Source organism: Penicillium odoratum (assembly GCF_028828045.1).
Source record: "Penicillium odoratum strain IBT 22623 chromosome Unknown utg000001l_segment0_segment0, whole genome shotgun sequence".
NCBI lineage: Eukaryota > Fungi > Ascomycota > Eurotiomycetes > Eurotiales > Aspergillaceae > Penicillium > Penicillium odoratum.
This window is the reverse complement of record NW_026643143.1, coordinates 2,851,951-2,874,209: the sequence shown is the minus strand read 5'-3', so window position 1 is coordinate 2,874,209 and position 22,259 is coordinate 2,851,951. Positions and strand designations below refer to the sequence as shown.

At 50.1% G+C, this 22,259-nt stretch overlaps 11 protein-coding genes across 11 annotated transcripts; 6 read left to right on the top strand and 5 right to left on the bottom strand.

The window, feature by feature from the left end:
* Positions 1–421: 421 nt before the first annotated feature.
* creB (uncharacterized protein) lies at positions 422–3,034 on the top strand (the record flags this gene model as incomplete). The annotated part of the gene is made up of 3 exons (XM_057135035.1): positions 422–526; positions 578–718; positions 776–3,034. 3 exons carry the CDS (start codon positions 422–424, stop codon positions 3,032–3,034), a joined length of 2,505 nt encoding a protein of 834 aa, XP_057000971.1.
* A 1,054-nt stretch (positions 3,035–4,088) lies between these two features.
* N7520_001099 (YOS1 family protein) lies at positions 4,089–4,658 on the bottom strand (the record flags this gene model as incomplete). Its single annotated transcript, XM_057135034.1, has 4 exons — positions 4,089–4,144; positions 4,306–4,416; positions 4,511–4,570; positions 4,625–4,658. The coding sequence occupies 4 exons, from the start codon at positions 4,656–4,658 to the stop codon at positions 4,089–4,091; spliced, it is 261 nt and encodes an 86-aa protein (XP_057000970.1).
* Positions 4,659–4,760: 102 nt separating this feature from the next.
* N7520_001098 (dolichyl-P-Man:Man(7)GlcNAc(2)-PP-dolichol alpha-1,6-mannosyltransferase) lies at positions 4,761–6,567 on the top strand (the record flags this gene model as incomplete). Its single annotated transcript, XM_057135033.1, has 3 exons — positions 4,761–4,770; positions 4,816–5,097; positions 5,150–6,567. The coding sequence occupies 3 exons, from the start codon at positions 4,761–4,763 to the stop codon at positions 6,565–6,567; spliced, it is 1,710 nt and encodes a 569-aa protein (XP_057000969.1).
* Positions 6,568–6,886: 319 nt separating this feature from the next.
* Positions 6,887–8,451, bottom strand: N7520_001097 (uncharacterized protein; the record flags this gene model as incomplete). Its single annotated transcript, XM_057135032.1, has 3 exons — positions 6,887–8,236; positions 8,301–8,360; positions 8,413–8,451. 3 exons carry the CDS (start codon positions 8,449–8,451, stop codon positions 6,887–6,889), a joined length of 1,449 nt encoding a protein of 482 aa, XP_057000968.1.
* A 370-nt stretch (positions 8,452–8,821) lies between these two features.
* On the top strand, positions 8,822–9,756 carry N7520_001096 (uncharacterized protein; the record flags this gene model as incomplete). The annotated part of the gene is made up of 4 exons (XM_057135031.1): positions 8,822–8,875; positions 8,961–9,002; positions 9,122–9,583; positions 9,634–9,756. 4 exons carry the CDS (start codon positions 8,822–8,824, stop codon positions 9,754–9,756), a joined length of 681 nt encoding a protein of 226 aa, XP_057000967.1.
* A 260-nt stretch (positions 9,757–10,016) lies between these two features.
* On the bottom strand, positions 10,017–11,843 carry N7520_001095 (CoA-acylating methylmalonate-semialdehyde dehydrogenase; the record flags this gene model as incomplete). The annotated part of the gene is made up of 2 exons (XM_057135030.1): positions 10,017–11,071; positions 11,129–11,843. The coding sequence occupies 2 exons, from the start codon at positions 11,841–11,843 to the stop codon at positions 10,017–10,019; spliced, it is 1,770 nt and encodes a 589-aa protein (XP_057000966.1).
* Positions 11,844–12,444: 601 nt separating this feature from the next.
* On the bottom strand, positions 12,445–14,251 carry clxA (calnexin; the record flags this gene model as incomplete). Its single annotated transcript, XM_057135029.1, has 3 exons — positions 12,445–13,593; positions 13,654–14,067; positions 14,129–14,251. 3 exons carry the CDS (start codon positions 14,249–14,251, stop codon positions 12,445–12,447), a joined length of 1,686 nt encoding a protein of 561 aa, XP_057000965.1.
* A 567-nt stretch (positions 14,252–14,818) lies between these two features.
* On the top strand, positions 14,819–15,696 carry mde1 (methylthioribulose 1-phosphate dehydratase MDE1; the record flags this gene model as incomplete). The annotated part of the gene is made up of 3 exons (XM_057135028.1): positions 14,819–14,965; positions 15,039–15,514; positions 15,585–15,696. The coding sequence occupies 3 exons, from the start codon at positions 14,819–14,821 to the stop codon at positions 15,694–15,696; spliced, it is 735 nt and encodes a 244-aa protein (XP_057000964.1).
* A 502-nt stretch (positions 15,697–16,198) lies between these two features.
* N7520_001092 (sorting nexin 1) lies at positions 16,199–18,208 on the top strand (the record flags this gene model as incomplete). The annotated part of the gene is made up of 6 exons (XM_057135027.1): positions 16,199–16,232; positions 16,285–16,344; positions 16,408–16,910; positions 16,966–17,346; positions 17,396–17,998; positions 18,053–18,208. The coding sequence occupies 6 exons, from the start codon at positions 16,199–16,201 to the stop codon at positions 18,206–18,208; spliced, it is 1,737 nt and encodes a 578-aa protein (XP_057000963.1).
* Positions 18,209–20,582: 2,374 nt separating this feature from the next.
* On the top strand, positions 20,583–21,264 carry N7520_001091 (uncharacterized protein; the record flags this gene model as incomplete). Its single annotated transcript, XM_057135026.1, has 2 exons — positions 20,583–20,667; positions 20,807–21,264. The coding sequence occupies 2 exons, from the start codon at positions 20,583–20,585 to the stop codon at positions 21,262–21,264; spliced, it is 543 nt and encodes a 180-aa protein (XP_057000962.1).
* A 236-nt stretch (positions 21,265–21,500) lies between these two features.
* Positions 21,501–22,034, bottom strand: N7520_001090 (mitochondrial 54S ribosomal protein bL31m; the record flags this gene model as incomplete). Its single annotated transcript, XM_057135025.1, has 1 exon — positions 21,501–22,034. The coding sequence occupies one exon, from the start codon at positions 22,032–22,034 to the stop codon at positions 21,501–21,503; it is 534 nt and encodes a 177-aa protein (XP_057000961.1).
* Between the last annotated feature and the right edge of the window lie 225 nt (positions 22,035–22,259).

Sequence of the window (22,259 nt, the reverse complement as noted above, 5' to 3'; positions counted from 1 at the left end):
ATTGTAACTTGATTGATTACTGTACCATACATATTGTACTCAGTAGAAAGTGAACTCGAAAACGCCACATTTGTTCTTCTCTTTTCCCCCCCTTCCCTTAGGAAATCATTAACGAGAAAACAAATCTTCAAGTTAACTCTGAGCCATTTCTTGATCTTTCCCTTGAGTGGATTGATTCTATTACTCTCTTATCTTTTAGGTAACGGAGGGCCCCGTATGCGGTTCCTGCGTTTCGGGCCTGCTTTGGTGGCTTCCCCGGACACTCTCCGCGACTCAACGTCCTCGGCCTAAAGTCTTTCCCCGAGTTACCCCAATCATTCCACTCTATCCCTTCAACCACTGGGTATCTCAACGCCCGCGATCAACTTTCGTGTTCCTCCATGCCGCCGAGTGCGATCGGCCAGACTGCAAACCCGTCGTGATGGGGATCTTCAACAGAGGCAACCGCAATAACGGGGTGAGGCTTGAAAACCGCCTCCGGGCATCATCCCTTCCTACTGGTGTCACGGCATTCTACCGTGTGCTCGTGGGAGGATTCAGATTGAGACGGTACACTGACAACTCGACTCCCGCATAGGCTCCGAACACCCCTTCGCCCGCTCCGCCAAATCCCAAGAAGGATCCTCAAACGCCACAGATAAGCCCACTGGAGAAACGGCTACAGGATATGGGCTCCATCCGAGTCGATGGAAGCGATAAGTTCTTTGGCATGGAAAATGTGAGTATTTTAAGCGGTGGGGTCCATCCCACTTGGTCGCCGTACTGACCGGAAGAGGCTCAGTACGGAAACACATGCTACTGCAATTCGATCCTCCAATGTCTCTACTACTCTGTTCCTTTCCGCGAGGCCGTGATCAATTATCCACAGCGAACGCCCGTGGAGAACATCGAGGCCGCGCTCACCAAGAACCTACGATACCCGAGCCCGAATGCGCACCTGGAAGCTGAGGCGCAAGCAGCAAAGCAAAAGGCCGCTGCACCCTCAGCCCGTCAGGCGGGCGTACCCCCCAATCAACCACAGAAACCCGAAGACAAGGAATCGCCGGAATACAAGAAGAAAATCGCCTTGCAGACCCTCCCAATCCTCGAGACGAAGAATAACGCCGCCAGTTACGGCATGTCGGAATCATTATTTACTTCGCTCAAGGACATATTCGAATCATTGGTGGGTAGTCAATCCAGGATAGGAATCATCCGACCGCAGCAGTTTTTGGATGTGCTACGCCGCGAGCACGAGATGTTCCGAACCGCCATGCACCAGGATGCGCATGAGTTTTTGAATCTCCTTCTCAATGAGGTCGTATCGAATGTCGAAGCCGAGGCGACCAAGCAGAGTTTCGCAGAGAAAGCGTTGCCAAGCGCCAGCGCAGATTCGCTGGGCCTGACCGAAAGTGCTGGTTCGAAATCACCAAACACTACCAGATGGGTTCATGAATTGTTTGAGGGTATCTTAACGTCGGAAACCAAATGTTTGACCTGTGAGAAAGTTTCCCAGCGAGATGAGGTGTTTTTGGATCTTTCGGTGGATCTGGAACAGCACTCGTCCGTGACATCTTGCCTGCGGAAGTTTTCCGCCGAGGAAATGCTTTGTGAGAGGAACAAGTTCCATTGTGATAACTGCGGCGGTCTCCAGGAAGCAGAGAAGCGAATGAAGATCAAGCGCCTGCCCCGTGTCTTGGCCTTGCATCTCAAACGTTTCAAATATACCGAGGATTTGCAGCGACTGCAAAAGCTGTTCCATCGAGTCGTCTACCCTTATCATCTACGTCTGTTCAACACAACCGATGATGCTGAAGATCCAGATCGACTATATGAATTGTACGCTGTTGTGGTTCATATCGGTGGAGGGCCGTACCATGGCCACTACGTTGCGATCATCAAGACTGAAGATCGTGGTTGGTTGCTGTTTGATGATGAATTGGTCGAGCCCGTGGATAAGAACTACGTCCGCAACTTTTTCGGCGATCGCCCAGGTCTTGCCTGTGCCTATGTCCTATTTTACCAGGAGACAACCTTGGAAGCTGTTCTTCGAGAACAGGCCAAGGAGGATCAGGCATCCACTGCGGCAGCAGCTGAGGCGGGCGCACAAGCTAATGGGTCTCTGACTCATGTGCAAAGCGTGCCTGTGGATGATTCAAACCGACAAGTCCCGCTTAATAGAATAACAACGGCGCCTGGCCAAATGCCCGTGCATATCGAAGTTCCAGAGGCTGAGCCAACATCCCCTCTACAACCCGTTCAGCCACCTGACATTCCGCCTCCACCGCCGATCCCTACTGAGCAAGCCCCCAGTCTGAGTCCAAAGAAGAGCGATGCCCAAATCCGAAAGGATAAGGTTCGCGAGGAAAAGGAGCTGCGCGCAGCGCAGAAAGCAGCTGAAAAGGCAGCCGAGAAAGCCGCCAAAGATGAACGGGAAAATAAAGAGAAGGCGGAGAGAATCCAGCGCAAGGAACTCGAACAGCAACGGCAAGCCCAGATAAAACAGGAGGCTGCCGATCTTGAAAGGGCCCTCAAAGCGAGCAAGGAAGCCAGCAAGGTTGACACCCCTAATGTTGGGCCTGAAAATGGATCACCTCGAGATGGTTCCAAATTTAGCATTTTCAGACGTAGCAGTCGCAGTCTGAGCAGCAGCCTGAGCAACCGTCTGAGCAAGGACAAAGAGCCTCGAGTGTCGACCTCGACTGCGGAGACAGCTCCACCGCCAGTTCTTGAAGTACCAACTCAAGAAGAGGAAACGACTCGACCGCCCGTGCCTACAAAGGATACGCCAGATCTTTCCAGCTCGTACACATCTACGCAACCATTCCCATCAATTCCGGAAAAGCACGATCCTTACTACTACCAGAACCAGACCCACCTTCCTCCCCTCTCTGTCTCTCCCACCACCAATCATTACCACAATACCAACCATCTCAATAGCCCCAATGGCAATGGCAACGGTAATAGCAACGGCAGCACGCACGGCACCGAGAAATCCGGTGTTAGCCACACTCGATGGAGATCGTTCAGCTTCAAAAAATCAGCAGCGTCATGAACCATGACCATGTATTTCCACGAGCGTTTCATTTCTTGCATCTGCCAGCTTCAGGTCAACTTTACACGGAGATACCCCCATTATTCTGCACATATAAGCGATTAACTTTGCTTTTGCACATACCTTACGTGGATGTATCATCATTTGATCTCATGATACGCGATACACAATTTCGATTCCATCTCATTCTCCTTGGGATCGTACTGGCCTGGGGTTCTTTCCACAGGCATGTCTTTTTAGATCCTTTTGGATCCTGATCATGGCTTTTGATTCTTTCTTTTTGTTTTGGCGGCTTCTTTTCATCGTTGCTGGTTTATGTACGATGTACGGCGGCATGATGACGCTGATGGGGGGTATATCCCGTCTGGCGCTAAAAGAGGCGTTTGGTTTATTTGTAATGCTGGCAAGCATGGGCTATCGGATCTATTCGGCGTTATTGCTTTCGAGCCTAGCAAGTTGTTTTTGATGCATATCTTGCTTCGGTCTCTTTTCTAGTTTTTGTCATACATGTTGATTACGGACGAGTTCCTATGATAGTCCCGATATCATTACCAAGTAATCAATCGTATAGCTTCCTCAAAGTTGTTTAGTATACATGTCTGCCAATTCCCAATGGGTATTTTTTACAGGTACGAGGACAGCTTGCTTTGCAATTCGGTTGAGATGATTCTTTTGACTTGTCCTGGGTATATACATCGGGAACGAGATCTGCAGCCGACCAAACAAAACACAAGATACTACTAGTCTTTAACGCCCAGTCTCTAACCCACAACTGTAAACCCTCACTTGAAGCCTGGTAAAGCCGCCAGCCCAAGATCATCCAAGTCCTGTGGATCCCACCATCCACCCCGCGCTAGTGCTAGTAGCTCGTGTATATCATGCGGCGTTTCTTGTGGTGATTTTTTGAAAAACAGCTAGGCCGTAAGCCTTAATTCGCTCAAATACAATAGAAAAATATGAGAATGGCTGGAGAACGAGGGAGCAATGCCAGCAGGAACCAGCACCTCTCCTAGTACAGCCGAATTGGTTTTGTAGGAAATAAGATTCGTTGATATCAGCCGAGGATAAGTTCGTATACAATGATGACAGTGTTAATGACGATGAGTGGTACTGTTGCAATTTTGTTAGCTTTGTTTGGTTGGGCTGCTCAGCTGCCGCCTGTCCAGCTTGTTCGCGCAAGTGATTACAATGCCTAGACCTGCAGAAACCAAGAAAGACGAGGCTGATGAAGCGGGGTGGGAGTTGGAATATAGGGGTATGGGTGTACGTACTCCGCATCACTGTCCGCACACTGGCAATCAGGTTGATGGATTTCGCCTTTACGCTGGTACCGTCATAGGTCGCGCCAAAGCCTGGCTCAGCTTGTGTTCGGCCCCATCCGACTAGAAGGGTTCGCAGTGTTAGTCCTTGTGTTTGATTGGAGGTTCATGTAGCAGGAAAGATGTGTTCGTGTGAGGGAAAGGAAGGGAGGCGTACTGCGAGCGAGGAAGCGGTCTTCGGACAGGACAGCGATGGCATTAATGAGAAGAACGATAGCTGCAGTTTAATGTATTAGTAATAATAACAGAGCTTTGTTGAATTCATACATACTGTACACAAGTTTCCCAAGGCCGAAGAGCAACATCGTGGTGGGGAGTGTTGAACGGGGGATGCGGAGGGAGTTGGGAAAGTGATGGTGAGTTCGGGAAGCGCCAGATCTCCGGATCAACAACTGTTCGCCGCAATCATGAGAAATGGTAAATGCGCCGCACACACAGGAGATTCGCAGCTAATATTTACAGGATTCTTGTTTCTTGGACTCGTGATTTTACTTGCACTGTTGATTGTTCTTCATATCCGCGTTGCGCCCTATACTAAGGTCGAGGAGTCCTTCCATATCCAAGCTGTCCATGATATCTTGGCCCATGGCTTCCCACTTACCAAACTTGGCACCGAGCGCGTCAATTATGACCACTTTGAATTCCCTGGAGCTGTGCCTCGGACGGCTGTTGGTGCTGCGGTACTCGCCAAAGTATCGCAGCTAGTCATCGCAGTGGACGAGCAAATCGACCGTCAGATTCTAGGTAGGTTATTGATATGCACATAGCGGTACCACTTCGTTAACATTCTTGATAGCTCGAACAATCCTGGGTCTCTACAATACATTCGGATTAGCTACCTTTGCATACGGTCTCCGCCGTAGCTTCGGCCAGACCGTAGCTACATGGTATCTTCTCTTCCAGAGCAGCCAGTTTCATTTGATCTACTATGCGTCACGACCGCTGTCGAACATGTTCGCCTTTGGCCTGACGACACTATCACTCCGCTACATGCTCCCGGATAAAGTCGATAGCTCCAACAAAGTACAAGGCGCATATCGTCTATCACTATGCCTCCTCACCATTGCTGGCGTCATCTTCCGCTCTGAACTGGCAGTCCTAGTCGCAACGCAGACACTATTCCTGCTAGTTTCCGGCCGAATTAGCTTATTCAAAACCGCCATCCCAGCAGGCCTGGTCGGCCTCACTACTGGCCTTCTTATTACAGTATCAGTCGACTCGCTATTCTGGCAACGCGCCCCGCTTTGGCCCGAGCTCGAAGCATTCATCTTCAACGTCGTTCATGGACAGTCTTCAGCCTGGGGCACAGAGCCATGGTATTTCTACTTCTGCAATGCTCTTCCCCGTCTTCTACTAAATCCTCTAACCTACCTCCTCGCCATCCCTGTTGCACTCCGCCAGCCCGCAACCCGGCACTCAGCGCTCTCACTCCTCATTCCATCACTGTCCTTCATGGCACTTTATAGTTTCCAACCGCACAAGGAATGGCGTTTTATCGTTTACATCATTCCCTCTCTTACAGCTGCTGCTGCCCTCGGTGCCGCGTACCTGTGGACACACCGCTCGCGTTCGTTCTTTGCACGCCAAGGCTCCCGTCTTCTGATCTTGTCTACAATGGCCTCATTCCTGCTCTCAAATCTTGTTCTTTTGCCCGCTTCTGCGGCAAATTATCCCGGTGCGAAGGCTTTGAATGCTTTACACCACTATCATTATGTGAAACATATATCTGGAGAGGATACTCATGTTTACCTTGGCAACCTTGTTTGTCAAACGGGTGTTACCCGGTTCCTGCAACATCCCAATACCGAAAATCACCAGTGGGTATACGATAAGACCGAAGACGAAATAACTAAGTCTAAGGCTCTATTTTGGGATAAATTTGAGTATGTGCTTGTTGAGGCTTCTGCAGAGCCCGAGTACGTGGATAAAGATGAAATGCGCCTTCGTGTTGCACTTCCTGGTTCTCAGTGGGAGACCATTGAGGTTATTGAGGGCTTTGCGGGATTTTCGATTATTAGGCCCGGGGAGCCGGCTGTGGGAAGTGCTGAGCGGTGGGTTGTGTCTTTGATTGGTGGAAAGTCTGCTGTTGAATTATTTGAGTATGTTCGAGAGACGGCGAGGAAGTTTTTGCTCAAGGGTTGGTGGGTTGAACTGAAGATGAAGCCGAGAGTTAAGGTTCTGAAGCGGTTGAGACGTTCCACTATAGACTCTTGAAGGTAGATCTCAGCAAGTCCCAAATAATGAAAATTTGATTGCACTTCAGTTAATTCGTTGATACATATACCCAGGTAGTAAAGGGTAGGCAGGGAACTTAATATCAAATGCACGAAGCATAGATTGTACATTACGTATAGGAATATCTCCCATGCAGTGATGGAAATCTTTCCAAGATCTTACGAGACGTATCAATAGGTCATGGCCACAGCCATACATCAAAGAAGGTACACGCGAAACAGGGTATTATGTATCATGATAGATCTCCGCTTGGCCTCTCAAAGCCCAGAGGAAAATAAACATGGTGATTTCGAATCACCTACAAACCACCAGGAGGACCCTCCAGCCTCGACATGCGAGACTCCAGCTCACGCACCCAAGGCTCAACAGTCTCAACATTCGAGCGCAGCACCGACTCGCTTTGACTCATCTTCTCCTCGACAGCCGTAAGACCCTCACGCCATTGCTCAATCTCAGAAGACATTTCCGCATGTCTCTTCTCCAACTCGTTCAACGAGTCTGCCGCATGGGCAGCACCCGAATGACAGGCGCGCAAAGAGCGCAGACGCTCTAAAACACTGGGAAGAAGAGGGTGCAGAGACTGGATGGTCGGGAGGGTGGCGTACAGAGCGTGTATCTTAGCGGTATGCTCATCGTCAGCGGGAGAAGAGCCGTCAGCACCTGGCGTAACGGGATCTTCTGGGCCTGTAGAGGCGACACGGGCTGTTTGTGAGGATTTGGTATCTGCTGCGCGCCTGCGGGCTGAAGCCAGGGCCTCAGCATCTGTTGTTAACTTACGCACGCGAGATGAAAGTGCTTCGAGGTGTGGGGTTGTCATTCCAGGTGCGACACCCGGAGTTCCAGATGCTGGGTTAGTTCCCACAAGGAGAGCAGTTAGAGCACCGAGATGCGAGGTCAGTTGGCCGAGAGCGGGAAGAACAGGCTGTAAAGCGGGCTCACGGAGCCCGTCTCCAACGAACGGGTTGGAGGCGCTCGAGATTCCCATAGATGCTTCAAGAAGCGCTAATCGGCTTTCGAATGCTGCCGCGTGAGAAAGGATCCCGGCTGAGGGCAAGGCTGCTTGTGTCTGTGCAGTAACAGCCGTGGGACCGTCAGGCTGGGACTGTGATTGTTTCTGAGCGTCGGGTTGCTTGGCCAATGAATTTGATCCAAGTTTTTGTGTAAGCAAAGCAGCAGCCGAGTAAGAAGCGTTTGGAACACCCCGCGATGAAGCGTGCAGATTATCCAATGCCCGACTCAGCTCCGCTACACCGTCACCCAAGGCCCCTCCCTCTTGAGATGTCTCTGCAGCCATACTATCCACAACAGTGTTTTCAGACGTCGACTTATTCGCCATCTCCATTTTCAGGTCCTCCACTTCTCGTCGCAGACGAGCCAGTCGCCGCTCCATCGACTCGTCCTCGCTGTCACTTAGATCTCCGACCTCTTCCGTGCCGTCATCGCGTCTCCGTCGTCGGCGCTGGCTTTTTTCCTTGCTGCGATATGCTTGGCGTTTCATTGCGATATTATCCGAGAAGTTGGCGTCGCGGGCGTCGACTGCGGCTCCCATGAAGTGTGCGCGCGCCTGGTCTGCGTTGACTGCTTCACGGTCGATATCGGAGTTGTAACCCGCATCGTCATGGTCGAAATCTGTGCGGATGGTCGCTGTCTGAGCTCGGGATATTAATGAATAGCTTGAAGGTATGTTATTACATCGGTTTATGCGGACTCACGGGGACTGTTGATGCTTCGTCAGTCAGGTCAGGGGTCTCATAGATATCCGGAGCAGGGTCCTATACGTTATTAGTTTTCTGTCCTAAGATAATTGTAGAGTATTTGACGTACTAAGTCTGGAAGACCGGCGTATTTCTTGTTGAAAGCCATGATTGTGAATTGGGCGTGTAGGTCAACAACGCGATCTACTATAGCTGCCCGCGATGGATAAAGTCCGCCTTTGATGCCTTAAAGCCTTAAATCTTTGTATCCTGAAACATCAGGCATATATGACATAATCTTACTCAGCATGCACGTGTCAGCCTCGGGAATAGCACATGCTCAAGAAAAGAGCGAGTTGTATAGAGAGGAAAAGATCAACATATATTGTTGCTACTCTATATATTCTCTGATTTACCTTCTAAATTCCCAACCTTTATCTGTTGTTCTGGTACCTGCTTCTAAAACCATCAACTCAAGCTACAATCTTACCCCCCACCACCCCGCATCCCTAGCTCTGCTCTACTAGCTCTACTACAAAATGGCCGCCCCCGCCGATATCACAATCAAGAACCTCAATGGGCAGTGGGTGATGGTAGGTTCAAGGCATTGAAAGGCCACATAACCATACGAAACCCGGAAAGAAAGAATACATTAGATGGCTGACATTTGTGCAACAGGACGCCACTCTGTCCGACCCCACTGATCCCATCCTATCTCTGGTACGTGCCATTCCCCTTATTCTTACACAATGTTGCACGGATTCCAAATAAGGGCATCATACCAATGAACGGGCATATCTCATACGCTTGGGAAGACGGTTGAACTAACAAGCCAATAGCAAGGCATGAGCTGGTTCCTCCGTAAAGCCCTCCCATACGCTACCGTGACCCTGCACGTGCACGAGTATACTGACTCCGCCGACCCGCTGGTCTATCACATCGATATCGATCAGGTCATTACTGGCGGTATCTCAGGTAGCAAAGAGTCACGCACTTTGGATTGGAATGGGCGCGATCACGTTGATAACATCTTTGGCACAATTCATGGTCGCTCGCGCATGTTCCGTGGCGCTAAGGGGGACGATGGCAAGGTCCGCCCGGCTCTTGATGTGCAGACTAAGGTCGGAGAGACCGAAGCCGATGCTAAGGTGCAGAAGTTCCTGCGTGGTGAGATCCTAATTGATGGATCAGCGAGTGACGGATTCGTCGTGGACGACGAGGGCGCGGAGTTTGGAGAAGGCGAGGGCCTTTGGGTGCAGAGTTATGTTATGAACCAGGATTCTGGGTGGACTGCTGAGCAGGTATGTGGTTGTTGGTCTATTCTCTGATGAGTTCACTGCTGACTTTCTAGGTCTGGGGATTCGAGCTTGTTGATGGAGAGCGACGTTACACTCGTCGTGTTGCTGTTGCCAAGGGTAGTCAGTACGTGTTGGGACGCTTGGTATACACTTTCCAGGAGCGACGAGCTGAGTAGAGGAATGTTTTGAACTTTTTGCATGGGCTTCTGCAAGATATCCTCATTTCTAATATCATAGTGGTTCGTAAGAAGAAATTCAAATCTCCTTCCAGGTAATCTTCCACGATCTACCGTGTTTTGACTTTTATGTAAAAGGAGGTTGAAGAATGAGGCTGAATTTTTTCAGACATAAGTACATTTTGAAAATGAAAGGGCAAAGATCATAGTCATGAAACGATGAAGCATCGTCACATTTTATAAAAAAGACGTCAATGAAATTAAGAGTGAGTGGGCATGACAACGGTAGCCTTGGTGCTAACGGCATCCTCGCTCCTCCACAAGCTGGTGACAGTCTTCTGCTGAGTGTAGAACTGCAAGCCCGGCTTGCCGTAGAAGGTGTTAGCACCGCCACCAGCGATACTCTTCTTGTTACCGGTGAAAGAGAACATGGGCAATGGCACAGGGATGGGGACGTTAATGCCCAACTGACCAGCCTCGATGTCCTTCTGAAAGCGAGAGGCGGTGGAGCCAGATTTAGTGAAAATGGCGGCACCGTTACCGTACTCGTTGGCATTGATGGTGTTGATAGCATCGTCAAGGGTCTCGACGTTCAGACAGACAAGGACAGGGCCGAAGATCTCTTCTTTGTAGCACTTCATGTCGGGTGTGACATTGGTGATGATGGTAGGGCCGATGAAATTACCGTTGGGGTACTTCTCGGGCTTGCAGCCTCGGCCATCCAATAGAATAGTGGCACCCTCTGCCTCAGCGCTAGCAATCAGATCCTCAATACGCTTCTTGCTCTCGGGGCTAATAACAGGACCAAGGTCGGCACCCTCCTCGAAGCCACCGTTCACGTTAAGAGCCTTAGCGCGTTCGGCGATTTCTGGCAACCACTCCTTGGTCTCGCCAACCATTACGACAGTGCTGAGGGCCATGCAGCGCTGGCCAGCAGCACCGAAGGCAGCACCAGTAATGGCGTTCAGAGCCTGGTTCTTGTTGCAGTCAGGTAAGACGGCAGCGTGGTTCTTAGCGCCGAGGTTGGCCTGGACACGCTTGCCATTGGCAGAACCACGAGTGTAGATGTACTCTCCAGCACGATTGCTACCGACGAAGCTGATGGCCTTGATTGCAGGCTCATCGAGGATGAAGTCCACAGTGGGGGCAGTTCCATGCACAATGTTAATGACACCAGGAGGGAAGCCGGCCTCCCTGGCTAACTCAGCAAGGATCATCGCAGCACCGGGGTCACGCTCGGAAGGCTTCATGACCAAGCAGTTGCCAGTAACAGTGGCAACGGGAATACACCACAGTGGAATCATAGCAGGGAAGTCTTATCAAACAGTCAGTGATTAGTTGAATTGACCGCCCTTGAATATTCCAAACTCACTAAAAGGGCAGATAGCGGCGACAACACCGAGGGGCTCGCGGTAGCTACGGGTCTCCATGTCTTTGGCGACCTCCAGAACCTCGCCGGTCATCTGGGTAGTGATACCGCAGGCCGTCTCGGCAACCTGCAAACCACGGAGAACATCACCCTTGGCATCAGCAAAGGTCTTGCCCTGCTCCAGGGTGATAGAAGCAGCCAGGCGGTCCCAGTTATCACGGATCAAGCTGGTGAACTTAAACATAATCTGCTGCCTGGCCATTATACTGGTCGCCCGCCAAGCGGGGAAGGCCTTCTCGGCGGACGCAACGGCGGCTTTCAGCTCCTCATTGGTGCTCTGCGGCACGCGAGTGATAAGGTTGTTAGTAGCAGGGTCATGGAGATCAATCCATGTAGTCGCCTTGGAAGTGGTGAACTCGTTATCAAGGAAGTTTGTGGTGTCGATAGGGGCAGCAATGGGGGTGTGGTCTGTCGGGTATGACGTTGCAGTTGTAGCAGCTGAGGTAGTAGAAGGAGCGAGCTGCTGGGCAGTAGCATGCAGCCTGCGTACGGTAGACAAGCTTGAGAGGTATGAAGCAGCTCCACGAGATGCCAGTCTGGCGGCGGGTGTAGCAGCGGTCAAGGCTCGGCTACTCGAGGCAGCGCGAGCAACCGCAGGCGTGCGGGGAACAGACCGAAGAGCGGGGATGGAACGAGCCAGTGACCGGCGGGCGGCCATGATGAATTGAAGCGATGAAAGGCAATTCAAGAGATTGATATCTCAAGGGAAAAAAAACCTTTGGAATGTAATGAAAGGAGAATGCTGAGTATGTGGCAAAAGAAGTCTATAAAGGTGGGATAGCTATGTTATGAATTACCCCGAGGTCAACCGGCCGCCATCGGATTTCCCCACAAACGACCGCTCATTGCCTTAGTCAACGATAAGCTCCAATCTCGGCCATTTCTACCAATCACAGCTACCAGATGTATAGTACAAATCGCCGAAAGGTACCACAATCAATGCGCAGCTTAAGTACTTGCCATAAATGGGTCTAGCTTACACTTATTGGGTCACTCAAAATGTTATGTAAAATGAATCAAAACTTGGCATTTGAACGACGAAATTGGGGAATCTGGGACTAAAATAGTCATACCAGGGATAAGAGATGGACACTTTGAAAAGTATACCGGTGAGAATCTCCAACTGGCTAAGGTACACAGGTACACATGTCACAAAAGATAATAAAGAACAAGGGAATAAAATGAACCAACTCGATAGTTATACGGCCTCGATGATTTGAATTTGGGGATTGGATTCTTTTGTCCACACAGCCTCCCTTTTACTCAGCCGAGGAGCGGGTGGTGCGCTTGGTAGCACCGCTCTTGCCGGTGTCGGCAGAGGAGCTGGTGGCCTCACTGTTCTTCTCCTTACCAGCGTTGACAGCCTGCTTGCCCTTCTTCTCGGAAGCAGGGGCAGGGCTGCTGGAGCCAATGGCACCCACAATGATGAGAATGGAAGTCAGCAGAAGGGCGACTAGACCACCGGCAACCTCAGGAGCGGTCTTGACAGCGTGGATAGGATCCTCCTTGGCCAGGTGAACAAACTGGTTGACCTTCTGGCGGACAAAATTGACGGGGTCCTCCTGGAAAGTAGTGGTAAGACCGGGGGCGGGGGCCTCAGGCTCGGGCTGGGAGGCCTTCTCCTCAGCCTCCTCAATAGCGACCTTGACGTCGAAGGTCTCCTGGCGGAGCTTCTCAGCGTCCTCAACTGAGTGACCAATGTAGATGTTGTCAAACAGGATATCATTTTGCATGGTCCAAATCTCGAAACCAATGGCACCCATGGGCTCTAGGTTCGAGGGAGTCTTGTCCTCGAAGTAGGCGGGGTTGGCAATCTTGCGGGGGGCCCAAGGACCCTTGTACTTAGGGTTGTCAATCAGAGGAGCGGACCACTTGCCCTTGTAGTCGGGGTTCTTCTTCATGGGGCGAGTCCACTCGCCGCAGCCAGAGACATCAGCACACTTGGGGTTGGGAACAGTGGGAGGAACCCAGTCACCATCCTCCTCGTCATCCCAGTCCTCGGGCTTCTCGGCCTCCGGGTCTCCAATGCTGGTGGGCTCATCCTCGAGCCAGTCCTCGGGCTTCTCAGCCTCCTCATCAAGAATCTCGAAAGGTGCCTCCTCATCCCAGTCCGCAGGCTTGGAAGCCTCGGGGTCAGCGATCTGAACCTCGTCGACCCAGTCAGCGGGCTTCTTGTCCTTGGGGTCATCGATCTCCTTCTCGGGGTTGACGGCAGGAGCAAAGTCTTCCAGAAGGCTGCCCTCCTTGACGGACTCGCCATTGACTAGAATCTCGAAGGTCTGATCAGGCTTAACGATCAGAGTGTAAAGGGAGGTGACCTTGGAGGTACGGGCGACGGGGGGAGTCTTCAGGTGCTTCTCCTCGTACTCGCCGGTCTTGGGGTTCTTGTGGCGGAAGATGAAGTGAACCTAAGGGAGATAGATTAGCACGTGATGAAATTGAACAGTTTGGAGTCCTTCCAATCGTACCTTGTTCGTGGCACCGCACTTGTCGGGACCGAACATGATCACGTAGGGAGTTCCATTGGAGAACTCCTCCTGGTGGAGCTTCTTGTTCTCCTGGAGGAGCTTCAGGTAGGCACCACCACAGACCAGAGAGTTCTGGGGCTTGACCTCATACTGGACCACGAGGGTCTTGCCCTTGTTATCGATTTTCTTGGGGAACTTAGCGGAAATGGCGTGGTGTGCCGCCGGGTTCTTGACAACAAGACCCTTGTCGCCTTCGATGCCCTTGAAGACGGTAGGCTCCTCGACAGCCCACTCACCGACGTAGGCCCAGTCCTCCTCAGACTTGGGGTCATCTTTCTTGGCGCTGGAGGGCTTCCACCGGGTCTCCCAGTCGTCAGTGAACTGCTCCAGGAAAGGAGCCTTGAGGCTGGTGGGCTTTTATAAAATTAGAGTCTGAAAGTCAATTGAGTGGGGAGATGAGGTGAGGTGGGCATACAGTGAAAGTGGGCTTCTCAATGCTAACGGCAGCGTTGGGGACAGCTTCAGCCTCCTCAGCATGGGCCACACCCATAAGGGTGGCCGAGGAGACCAGAGCCGTGAATGCGGTGTCGAAACGCATGTTGAAAGAACCAACACGGGACAAAGAAACACAGGTAAAGTGGGTGGAAGAAAAAGGTACAAGAAAGAAAAAGCGGAGGTTATATAGAAGAATGGAGAAGGGTCGAAGGTCCAGGTGGCCTCTTCCATGCTCCCCAATCGGGACTAGCCACGGCTAAGGTCCAGGAACAATACATATGAACAATGCATATGATTATATCTTTTAATTACTTTTTACTTGGAGAAAATCTTCTTCAAGACTTTGGAATTTCAATTAATCACATATTTGATCTTTTATATAATGTAACAATCATTCCTACAGTATTCTGAGCTTTACCTATCAACACTCACCGACGCAGAAATGATGTGCTTGGTGCAAAACCCGCGGAGCTGCAGAATCAACCCCACCTAATTGGATGTGTCCGTTACACACTTCTTCTCCCACTTCAGCTGACCACGTCTCCCTTTCCACTGTAAGTAACTTGTCTACTGCACCTCAATTGAAGATTCTAGTCCAGTTTCGATTCCCCCTTATCCCTTTCACGGCCTCCCTACCAAACCCTGTGTGCTGACTCCCCTCAGCTTCACCATGTGCGGCGATGACCACAAGGCCGTCGAGGCCGTCAACAATGACCATTTGGTACAATCCGATGATCCCGAACACCCGGCGAATCTGATTCCGGAGCTTTGCCGTCGATTCTACACCTGGGGATGGGTGACTGGCACTGGTGGTGGCGTAGGTTTTTTTTCTTTCCATTTCCCCGCACTTATTGTGCCAATGTCCCCACTGAAGGCTAAATCGCAAATAGACCTCCATTCGCCATGGCGATCACATCTTCATTGCCCCTTCAGGTGTCCAGAAGGAGATGATGAAGTCTGAGAACATTTTCGTGGTTCAATGGCCCACCAAGAAGTACCCCGCTGAAGAGCGCAACTATATCCGAAAGCCTCTCAACTTGAACCCTTCCGCCTGCACTCCGCTGTTCTTGACAGCTTTTGAGCATGGAGCAGGCTGTTGCATCCACACTCACTCGCAATGGGCTGTTTTGGTGACCTTGTTGGTGGAGCGCGAGAAGGGGCCTGATGCGTGCTTCGAGATCAACAACATCGAGCAAATCAAGGGTATTCCCCGTGGCAAGGGCAAGGGTATGCTCGGGTTCTTCGATACTCTCAGCATCCCCATCATTGAGAACACTGCCTTTGAGGAGGATCTCACCGGCGGCCTGGAAGCTGCGATGAACAAGTACCCCGACACCTATGCAGTGCTCGTGCGCAGGCATGGAATGTAAGCATTGGCCTCAAGACTTTGTCACAAGTAAAGGTATTCGGGAACTGATCCGCTAATATGGCTATAGCTATGTCTGGGGCGACAACGTCGCCAAGGCCAAGACCCAGTGTGAGTCTCTCGACTACCTGTTCCAGCTGGCTGTCGAAATGCACAAGTTGGGATTGCCATGGGTCAAATAGACACTCGTGCCATTAATGACACACGAAGCACTGGTACAGAAGCGATAATGCAGGTAGCATATATATATATATATTGGCCAGTCCAGAGGAGCCCTAAATGAGATGGTAAGACGTGTCTGTCGCGACCTGTGTAGTCAGATGTGTAGTAAAGATATTCCTAAGTCAATGGATCTCAGGTCAAAGGCCCAAACTTCATTGTAAACGTAAACGATGTAGGTTGAGAAACAAAGAACAAAAAAGGCGAAGATCAATTGCAAAGTTGAAGGAAGTTTCAGGAAACAAACGTAGAGCGTGGGACAACAACACCTTGTGGGCTGAAGCGGGATCCCGTGAGTGACTAAGAAGTGCGGATCACCTCCACTCTCTCCAACTGCCAGCTTCCCACTTACCACAAACCATCTGAGCTTTGAAACACTCCTTGACCCAACATTGATGCCGAATTTCTGAGTCGCTTCCCTAGCACCTTTCTTCTATTTTGGTTCTTCAATCTCATCGACAAATAATGGACCTCGATAATAGCGACTCCCCGTGGGGCGGTAGGCAGTCATGGATCCCGCTGTTTGGATTACGATCTAATCTAGATTACAGACGAGCCTTCGTCGTTCGCGGCTAGCCATGCCACCTCGAAGTCGGATACCAAAGAAGATAGTACGTCCAATTCCTCCAACCTCTCCGTCAGTCACTCGCTAATACCCTGCCTACTCCTTACAGCTCCAGCTCCCGCTCCCGTTGCCGCTCATCCCGCACTCTCCGAAAGCAGGGCCGAGGTTCGTACACCTGGAAGACGAGGCCCACGGGGCACTCGCAAAATAAGCGCACAAGCGACACGATTGGAGGCTGTTGATGATACCGTCGACCCGCTTGGTCCTCTGGCCGAAGCACCACTTGAGACCAGTGCGACACCTACCGATGAAGCTCCGGCGCCGCCCCAGAAAGAATCACTTGCGCGCAGCCCTCAGCCGCCTTCAACATTTTCGCAAATCTCAGGTGCTGGCAATTTGGCCGATCCAATTAGCTTAGAGGAGGATGGTAGCGGATTCCGAGGACCTCCGCCTGTGCAACCTGCGGCCGATGCACCGGGACCAAAGAGACAGACACAGCCTAGCATGAGCGTGGAACAGGCCGCGAAGCCGACATTTGAGATTTCTGTCGGTGACCCACACAAAGTGGGCGACCTGACTAGCAGTCACATTGTTTACCAGATTCGGACAAAGGTACGCGCTTCCTATTGAAGCAGGATAATATAGTGAAAAACTCACCATGACTTAGACAACATCTAAAGCATACCGCCAACCTGAGTTTGCTGTCAGCCGCCGATACCGCGATTTTCTTTGGCTCTATAACTCCATGCACAACAACAACCCCGGAGTGGTTGTTGCTCCTCCGCCAGAGAAGCAGGCTGTTGGTCGGTTTGATACCAACTTTGTCGAGTCCCGAAGGGCTGCTTTGGAGCGCATGTTGAATAAAATTGCTAGCCATCCGACTCTCCAGCAAGATGGTGATTTGAAGATCTTCCTTGAAAGTGAGGCTTTCAATGTCGATGTCAAGAATAAAGAGAACCGAGAACCCGACCTGGGCCAAAACAAGGGCATGTTCGGCTCCTTTGGCCTCTCTGTAGGTGGAGGGAGCAAGTTTGTGGAACATGACGACGTAAGTTCAACCATCGGGTCTTTGGGCCAGTTTACTAAATTGTAAGCAGTGGTTCCACGACCGAAAGGTCTACTTGGACGCATTAGAGAATCAACTGAAGGCGCTCCTGAAATCCATGGATACTGTTGTTGCGCAACGAAAGGGCCTTGCCGAAGCCGCAGGCGACTTTTCGGCCTCACTCCATGCACTCTCCGCGGTCGAGCTCTCACCCGCGTTGTCCTCGCCTTTGGATGGCCTGTCAGAGCTTCAGTATCGAATTCGCGAGCTTTACGAACGCCAAGCCCAACAGGATGTTTTAACACTGGGAATCACTATTGATGAGTACATCCGCCTGATCGGCAGTGTTAAGACAGCCTTTGGACAACGACAAAAAGCCTTCCACAGCTGGCATTCCGCCGAGTCTGACCTTCAAAAACGCAAGAACACCCAGGAAAAGATCCTTCGCCAAGGCAAAACCCAGCAAGATCGGTTGAACCAAGTCAACGCCGACGTTGCCGATGCTGAGCGCAAGGTACACCAGACGCGATTGCTATTCGATGATATGGGTCGCCTGATGCGGAGTGAGTTGCAACGGTTTGAGAAAGAGAAGGTAGAGGATTTCAAGTCTGGTGTCGAGACATTCTTGGAAAGCGCCGTAGAAGCTCAGAAGGAGGTAGGTTTCCTTTGACATTCCTGCACTCTTCCGTTACTAACCAGGATCTCATAGTTGATCGAGTTGTGGGAAACATTCCTCTTACGTCTTGACGCTGGAGAAGATGGTCTGCCTTACTACGTACCACCTTCGTCTGGCGACGCCGGCGAGGAAGTCCCGGATTCTTCATCAAACGTTGCAAACTCCACAGCGGCCGATGATGAAGAGTAATGCGATCCGCGTGTATATCCCTAGGCCTTTGATGCCCCAACCGGAGCTGGTTCACGCATAGTCCAGCTCCATCTTATACTCCCAATGGAATTTCTTTGTTCGCCATTTGTCTCTTCGCGTGGCGCACTCAGCCAGCTGTTCTTTTTGTCTCGCATTCTGAATACCACCCGCGCATTGTAGTAGATACTAAATCAAATGATTTATTCATTCACAGAACTGTATGCCACAACACGCTGGCTCTAACAGTTTATGAAGACTTGTAGGGATCTTTCAGTTGGAGTAAATAGTCTGCTCCATGTTACCATTCACGAACTATGACTCCATCTATGGGCATTATTGATCATCGCGACTACTCAGAGGAAGGAAATCCTGGGTTGGGGTCTAAGCTATGTAAGATCCTGCACATGTGCTCAAAGTACATATGGTAACCACATGCAGAGAGTTTCAGCGGAGAGCGAGCCCACATGCATATATCTCATGTTCAGGCATTTCCAGGGCTAAATATTTCTAGTTCACTACGTATTGACATTCTGGCTTGACATATTTTACATCTGGTCCCAACAACCGGTATAGAACTGTTACTTTTTTGCACCCTCGGTGACTTTCTAAGGATCTTCTCGTCTGTTTTTGAATTTAAGTGGTTGTCTTTGAACATAATCCTATTGATTACATTCGTTCCATCATAGTCCATGTAATATAATGTTGTAGCTGCAGACTACACCGCTAAGCCTATCTTATGTAGCCAGGGGTACACATCCAAGGCGGTTCTGTCCAGAAGGCTACGAAAGTTGCAAGTTTATTATAACCTTGGAAGAGAGCACATGAGCTGCACATATGTCATTAATACCACTTTCCGAGTTTAAATTTCACCACGTGCAGGGGCCCTGTCGGAGGATTGCTTCAAATATTGATATCCGACCTTACATATGGTCCCAATATTTACTTCAGGACATTACGGCGTGTGAGGGCACCGAGTTCTACATGGGGAAGGTATGTTCAAAAACTGTGGAATTGATAGTTTAAGATCTACAAAATAGAGTATGAGCTCGCGCAAGTGGTCATCCGACGAAATTTGACAACTGCAGCAGCCTAAAGGATTTCTAACCGGCAAGTAATTCCGGCTCCCTTTGACGCGTTTACTAACAACGTATCCATTTCAGGCACTATGGATCAAGTTCAATGTTGTAGGACATACTTTTAGAGTAATTATACAGTTCCTCTGGGAGCTGTAGTTCTTGAGGGTCATCGGCGCTGGGGTTCCATCTCACGACGGGTAACACGACGTATGGCTTTCCAAATTAGCGTCTAGTGTTGAAAATGCCGCTGCTTTCCTTCCTGTCTGAGTGGTATTTAGTGTGAACAAGACTAATCGTAGCTGCACCGTAGAATATGAGCACAATGGCGTCATGTTATTCAAGGTTCTTTCCTAGGCTGTCGAAAAGCAGAGAGATGGAAGTGCAGCTGCCCACTTCCAACAACTTGGTCTCTTTTGTACTTGTTAATGTCATTGTGAAACATTACCTCTCATTGTTCCCATCTAGTTGAGCAATCTTGTTTGCAAAATGAAGAAGAGTACTGACCTTCTTCAGGTTGGACGTTCCATCGTCCTATTCTCGGGGAGTCGGAGTCGCAGCAAGAAGCATGGGAAAAGTAAGTACTACCATTTATTACGACCAAAGTTCCCAGTCAAAAGAGGGATATAGGAAGTATCATGCATGGCCTTGACTGACTTTGCATGCATAGATGAGAACACAGTGTCTCTCAGTGCGTATTGCAGATCATCATCGAGGCAAGTGATTATCAAACGGCTTTCAGAGGGCACGCCCCAGTGACGACTTTACACAATATGATGCTCAGCTCCGGCTGACATTGCATGCATCGCTTAAAATAGTGGCTCTCAGTGCACGAAGCAGGTCATCATTGAGGCAATAGTTACAACTTTCCAAAGGACATCACACAATGACAATAACAGTGATGAGGCTCAGCACCTGCGTCTGGCTTTCTGTATGCATCAAGTAGGGTCACATTGTCTTCTGGCTTATGTTGTCCTGGTGGAATGTCAGCATATTGGGTTCCATATATCTAGGAGAGACAGAAAACAGCTTGCAGAATATTTGCTGTAGATTAACTCCTCGCTCGTGCTAGTCTCATAAGCCACTGGCAATGATGAACAGCTAACCAACATGTATTCTGACACGATCCCAAAGATGATTTTATTCTCACTGTATTCTGTATTAGCAGGGCGTAGAGGAGGGATGGAGAGAAGAGAGGAGATGATACAAAATCCAAATCAAAAGAGAAAAGAAAAGATTTCAACAATTGAACTACATCGCCGAGACTGATTTGGAAGCCGATCACTAAAGTGGAAATATTAATGTCGTCATTCGGTGGCATAAACTACAGTCATCCAGGTGCTATTACTTTAATCTTACAGGGCTGGACTGGTGGAGGCATGATCGGTTTGTTAATTTTGACATGCTCAACCCAAAACAAGAAGATACCTCTGACTAGCTCATGAGGAAACCTCAAAGGTTCAGTATAGCTAATCTCGGTCATCATTCCCGGTCACCGAAGAGCAGTTGCTCTACAAACTCCTAGATCTCGATATCGCCCATTTTGATAATGTATCAGAGGTCTCTGTTCAGGTCCCAGATGACCCTCTTCTAGAGATTCAGATTAGCTCAAATCTGTTACTTTCTGAAGGCCTGGGCCTCTTCTTTGTTTTCTCTAGCTCCGATACTATTAAATTCGATGCGCCATATGTTGGTGAGTGGAGTGACACGGCCAACAATACAGTCCGGGTGAACTCTACACCTGATACGGCCTCGTTCGAGCACAATCTTGATCAGAATTTGAACCCATTGGAGTTAAGTAGAGTACAGAGGCTTTTGCTTCTGGTACATTTACCCGGCTATTATTGGACTTGTGGCTTGACTACCATGCGGTATACTGCTGAGCTTATTAAGGAGCATTGGGACTTTAGTTTGCAGGCTATGAATAGTCTGTGTCTTGGAGATGTGGATCAGGCCGTCTCATACCTCTTGGACTCTTTGTAAAAGTTGAAGGTTTCAGTCTCAGTCTACGAGGCTAGAGCTTTGTCCCACAAAGTGGTTGCCCGTTTCGAAACGAAGGCTATATGGATACCAGGAAAATAAAATAAATGGATTTGATGCACAGGAAAACAGATATGTATAATGTACAAGATAGGTGACACACAATAAGATCCCAAAACTCCTGACCAATGGTCTTACACTCGTCCTTCCAACTGTCTCAGGAGGGCAAGATTCTCTCCTCACCACTTCTTCTTCTTCTCTGGAGGGGGCGCCTCCTCTTGTCCAAAGGAACTAATCAAGTCCAACAGATTATCCTCTTCCTCCTGGTCCGCCTTCTCTTGTGCCTTAGCAGCGTCCTCCGCAGCCTTAGCAGCAGCAGGATCGGCCTCAGCAGCAGGGGCGCTAGCATCGAAGCTCCGACCGAAACGCGCACGGAAAGCTGCAAGTCGACCAGCCTCGTCATCCTCCACATTCATCAGCTTGCTGCTAGACGGGTTCCACAGGAGCGAGTTACGGGTATCGCGCGTGGAGCGGTACACAGGTGCGGGCGAGGTCGTGCGGTGGGTAAAAGCACTACCGTCGGAGAGCGTGATGAGCTGGGTGAAAGTGTAGGGACGCTTAGGGCGGCGGAGCAGGGTAGCGTGTCGGCATTGCGAGCAGATGAAGGATGTAGTCTTGGATTGGGTGGAGTTGATTTGGCTGGAGGGGAGGATGGTGCTTGTTGAGCTGGATATTGTGGCCGCGGTGCGGCGGAGGGTGGTGTGCATTGACATTGTCTTAGAGGTGCTGCGCTGCAGCTGGTGACCTGGGTCGGTTCGAAATCAATAACAGAATTCGCCTCCTGAGTGGTGTATGCGGTGGGCTTGGAAGCAATTGGAAGAGGAGAGGGAGGATGAAGTTGATGCTATACAACTTGCTGGGGAAGAGAAATTATCGCGGGTTATGTAAGCGGCCCGGGATTTTTGCGACTTCCACAGTTTGGAGGAAACTTGCTTGTA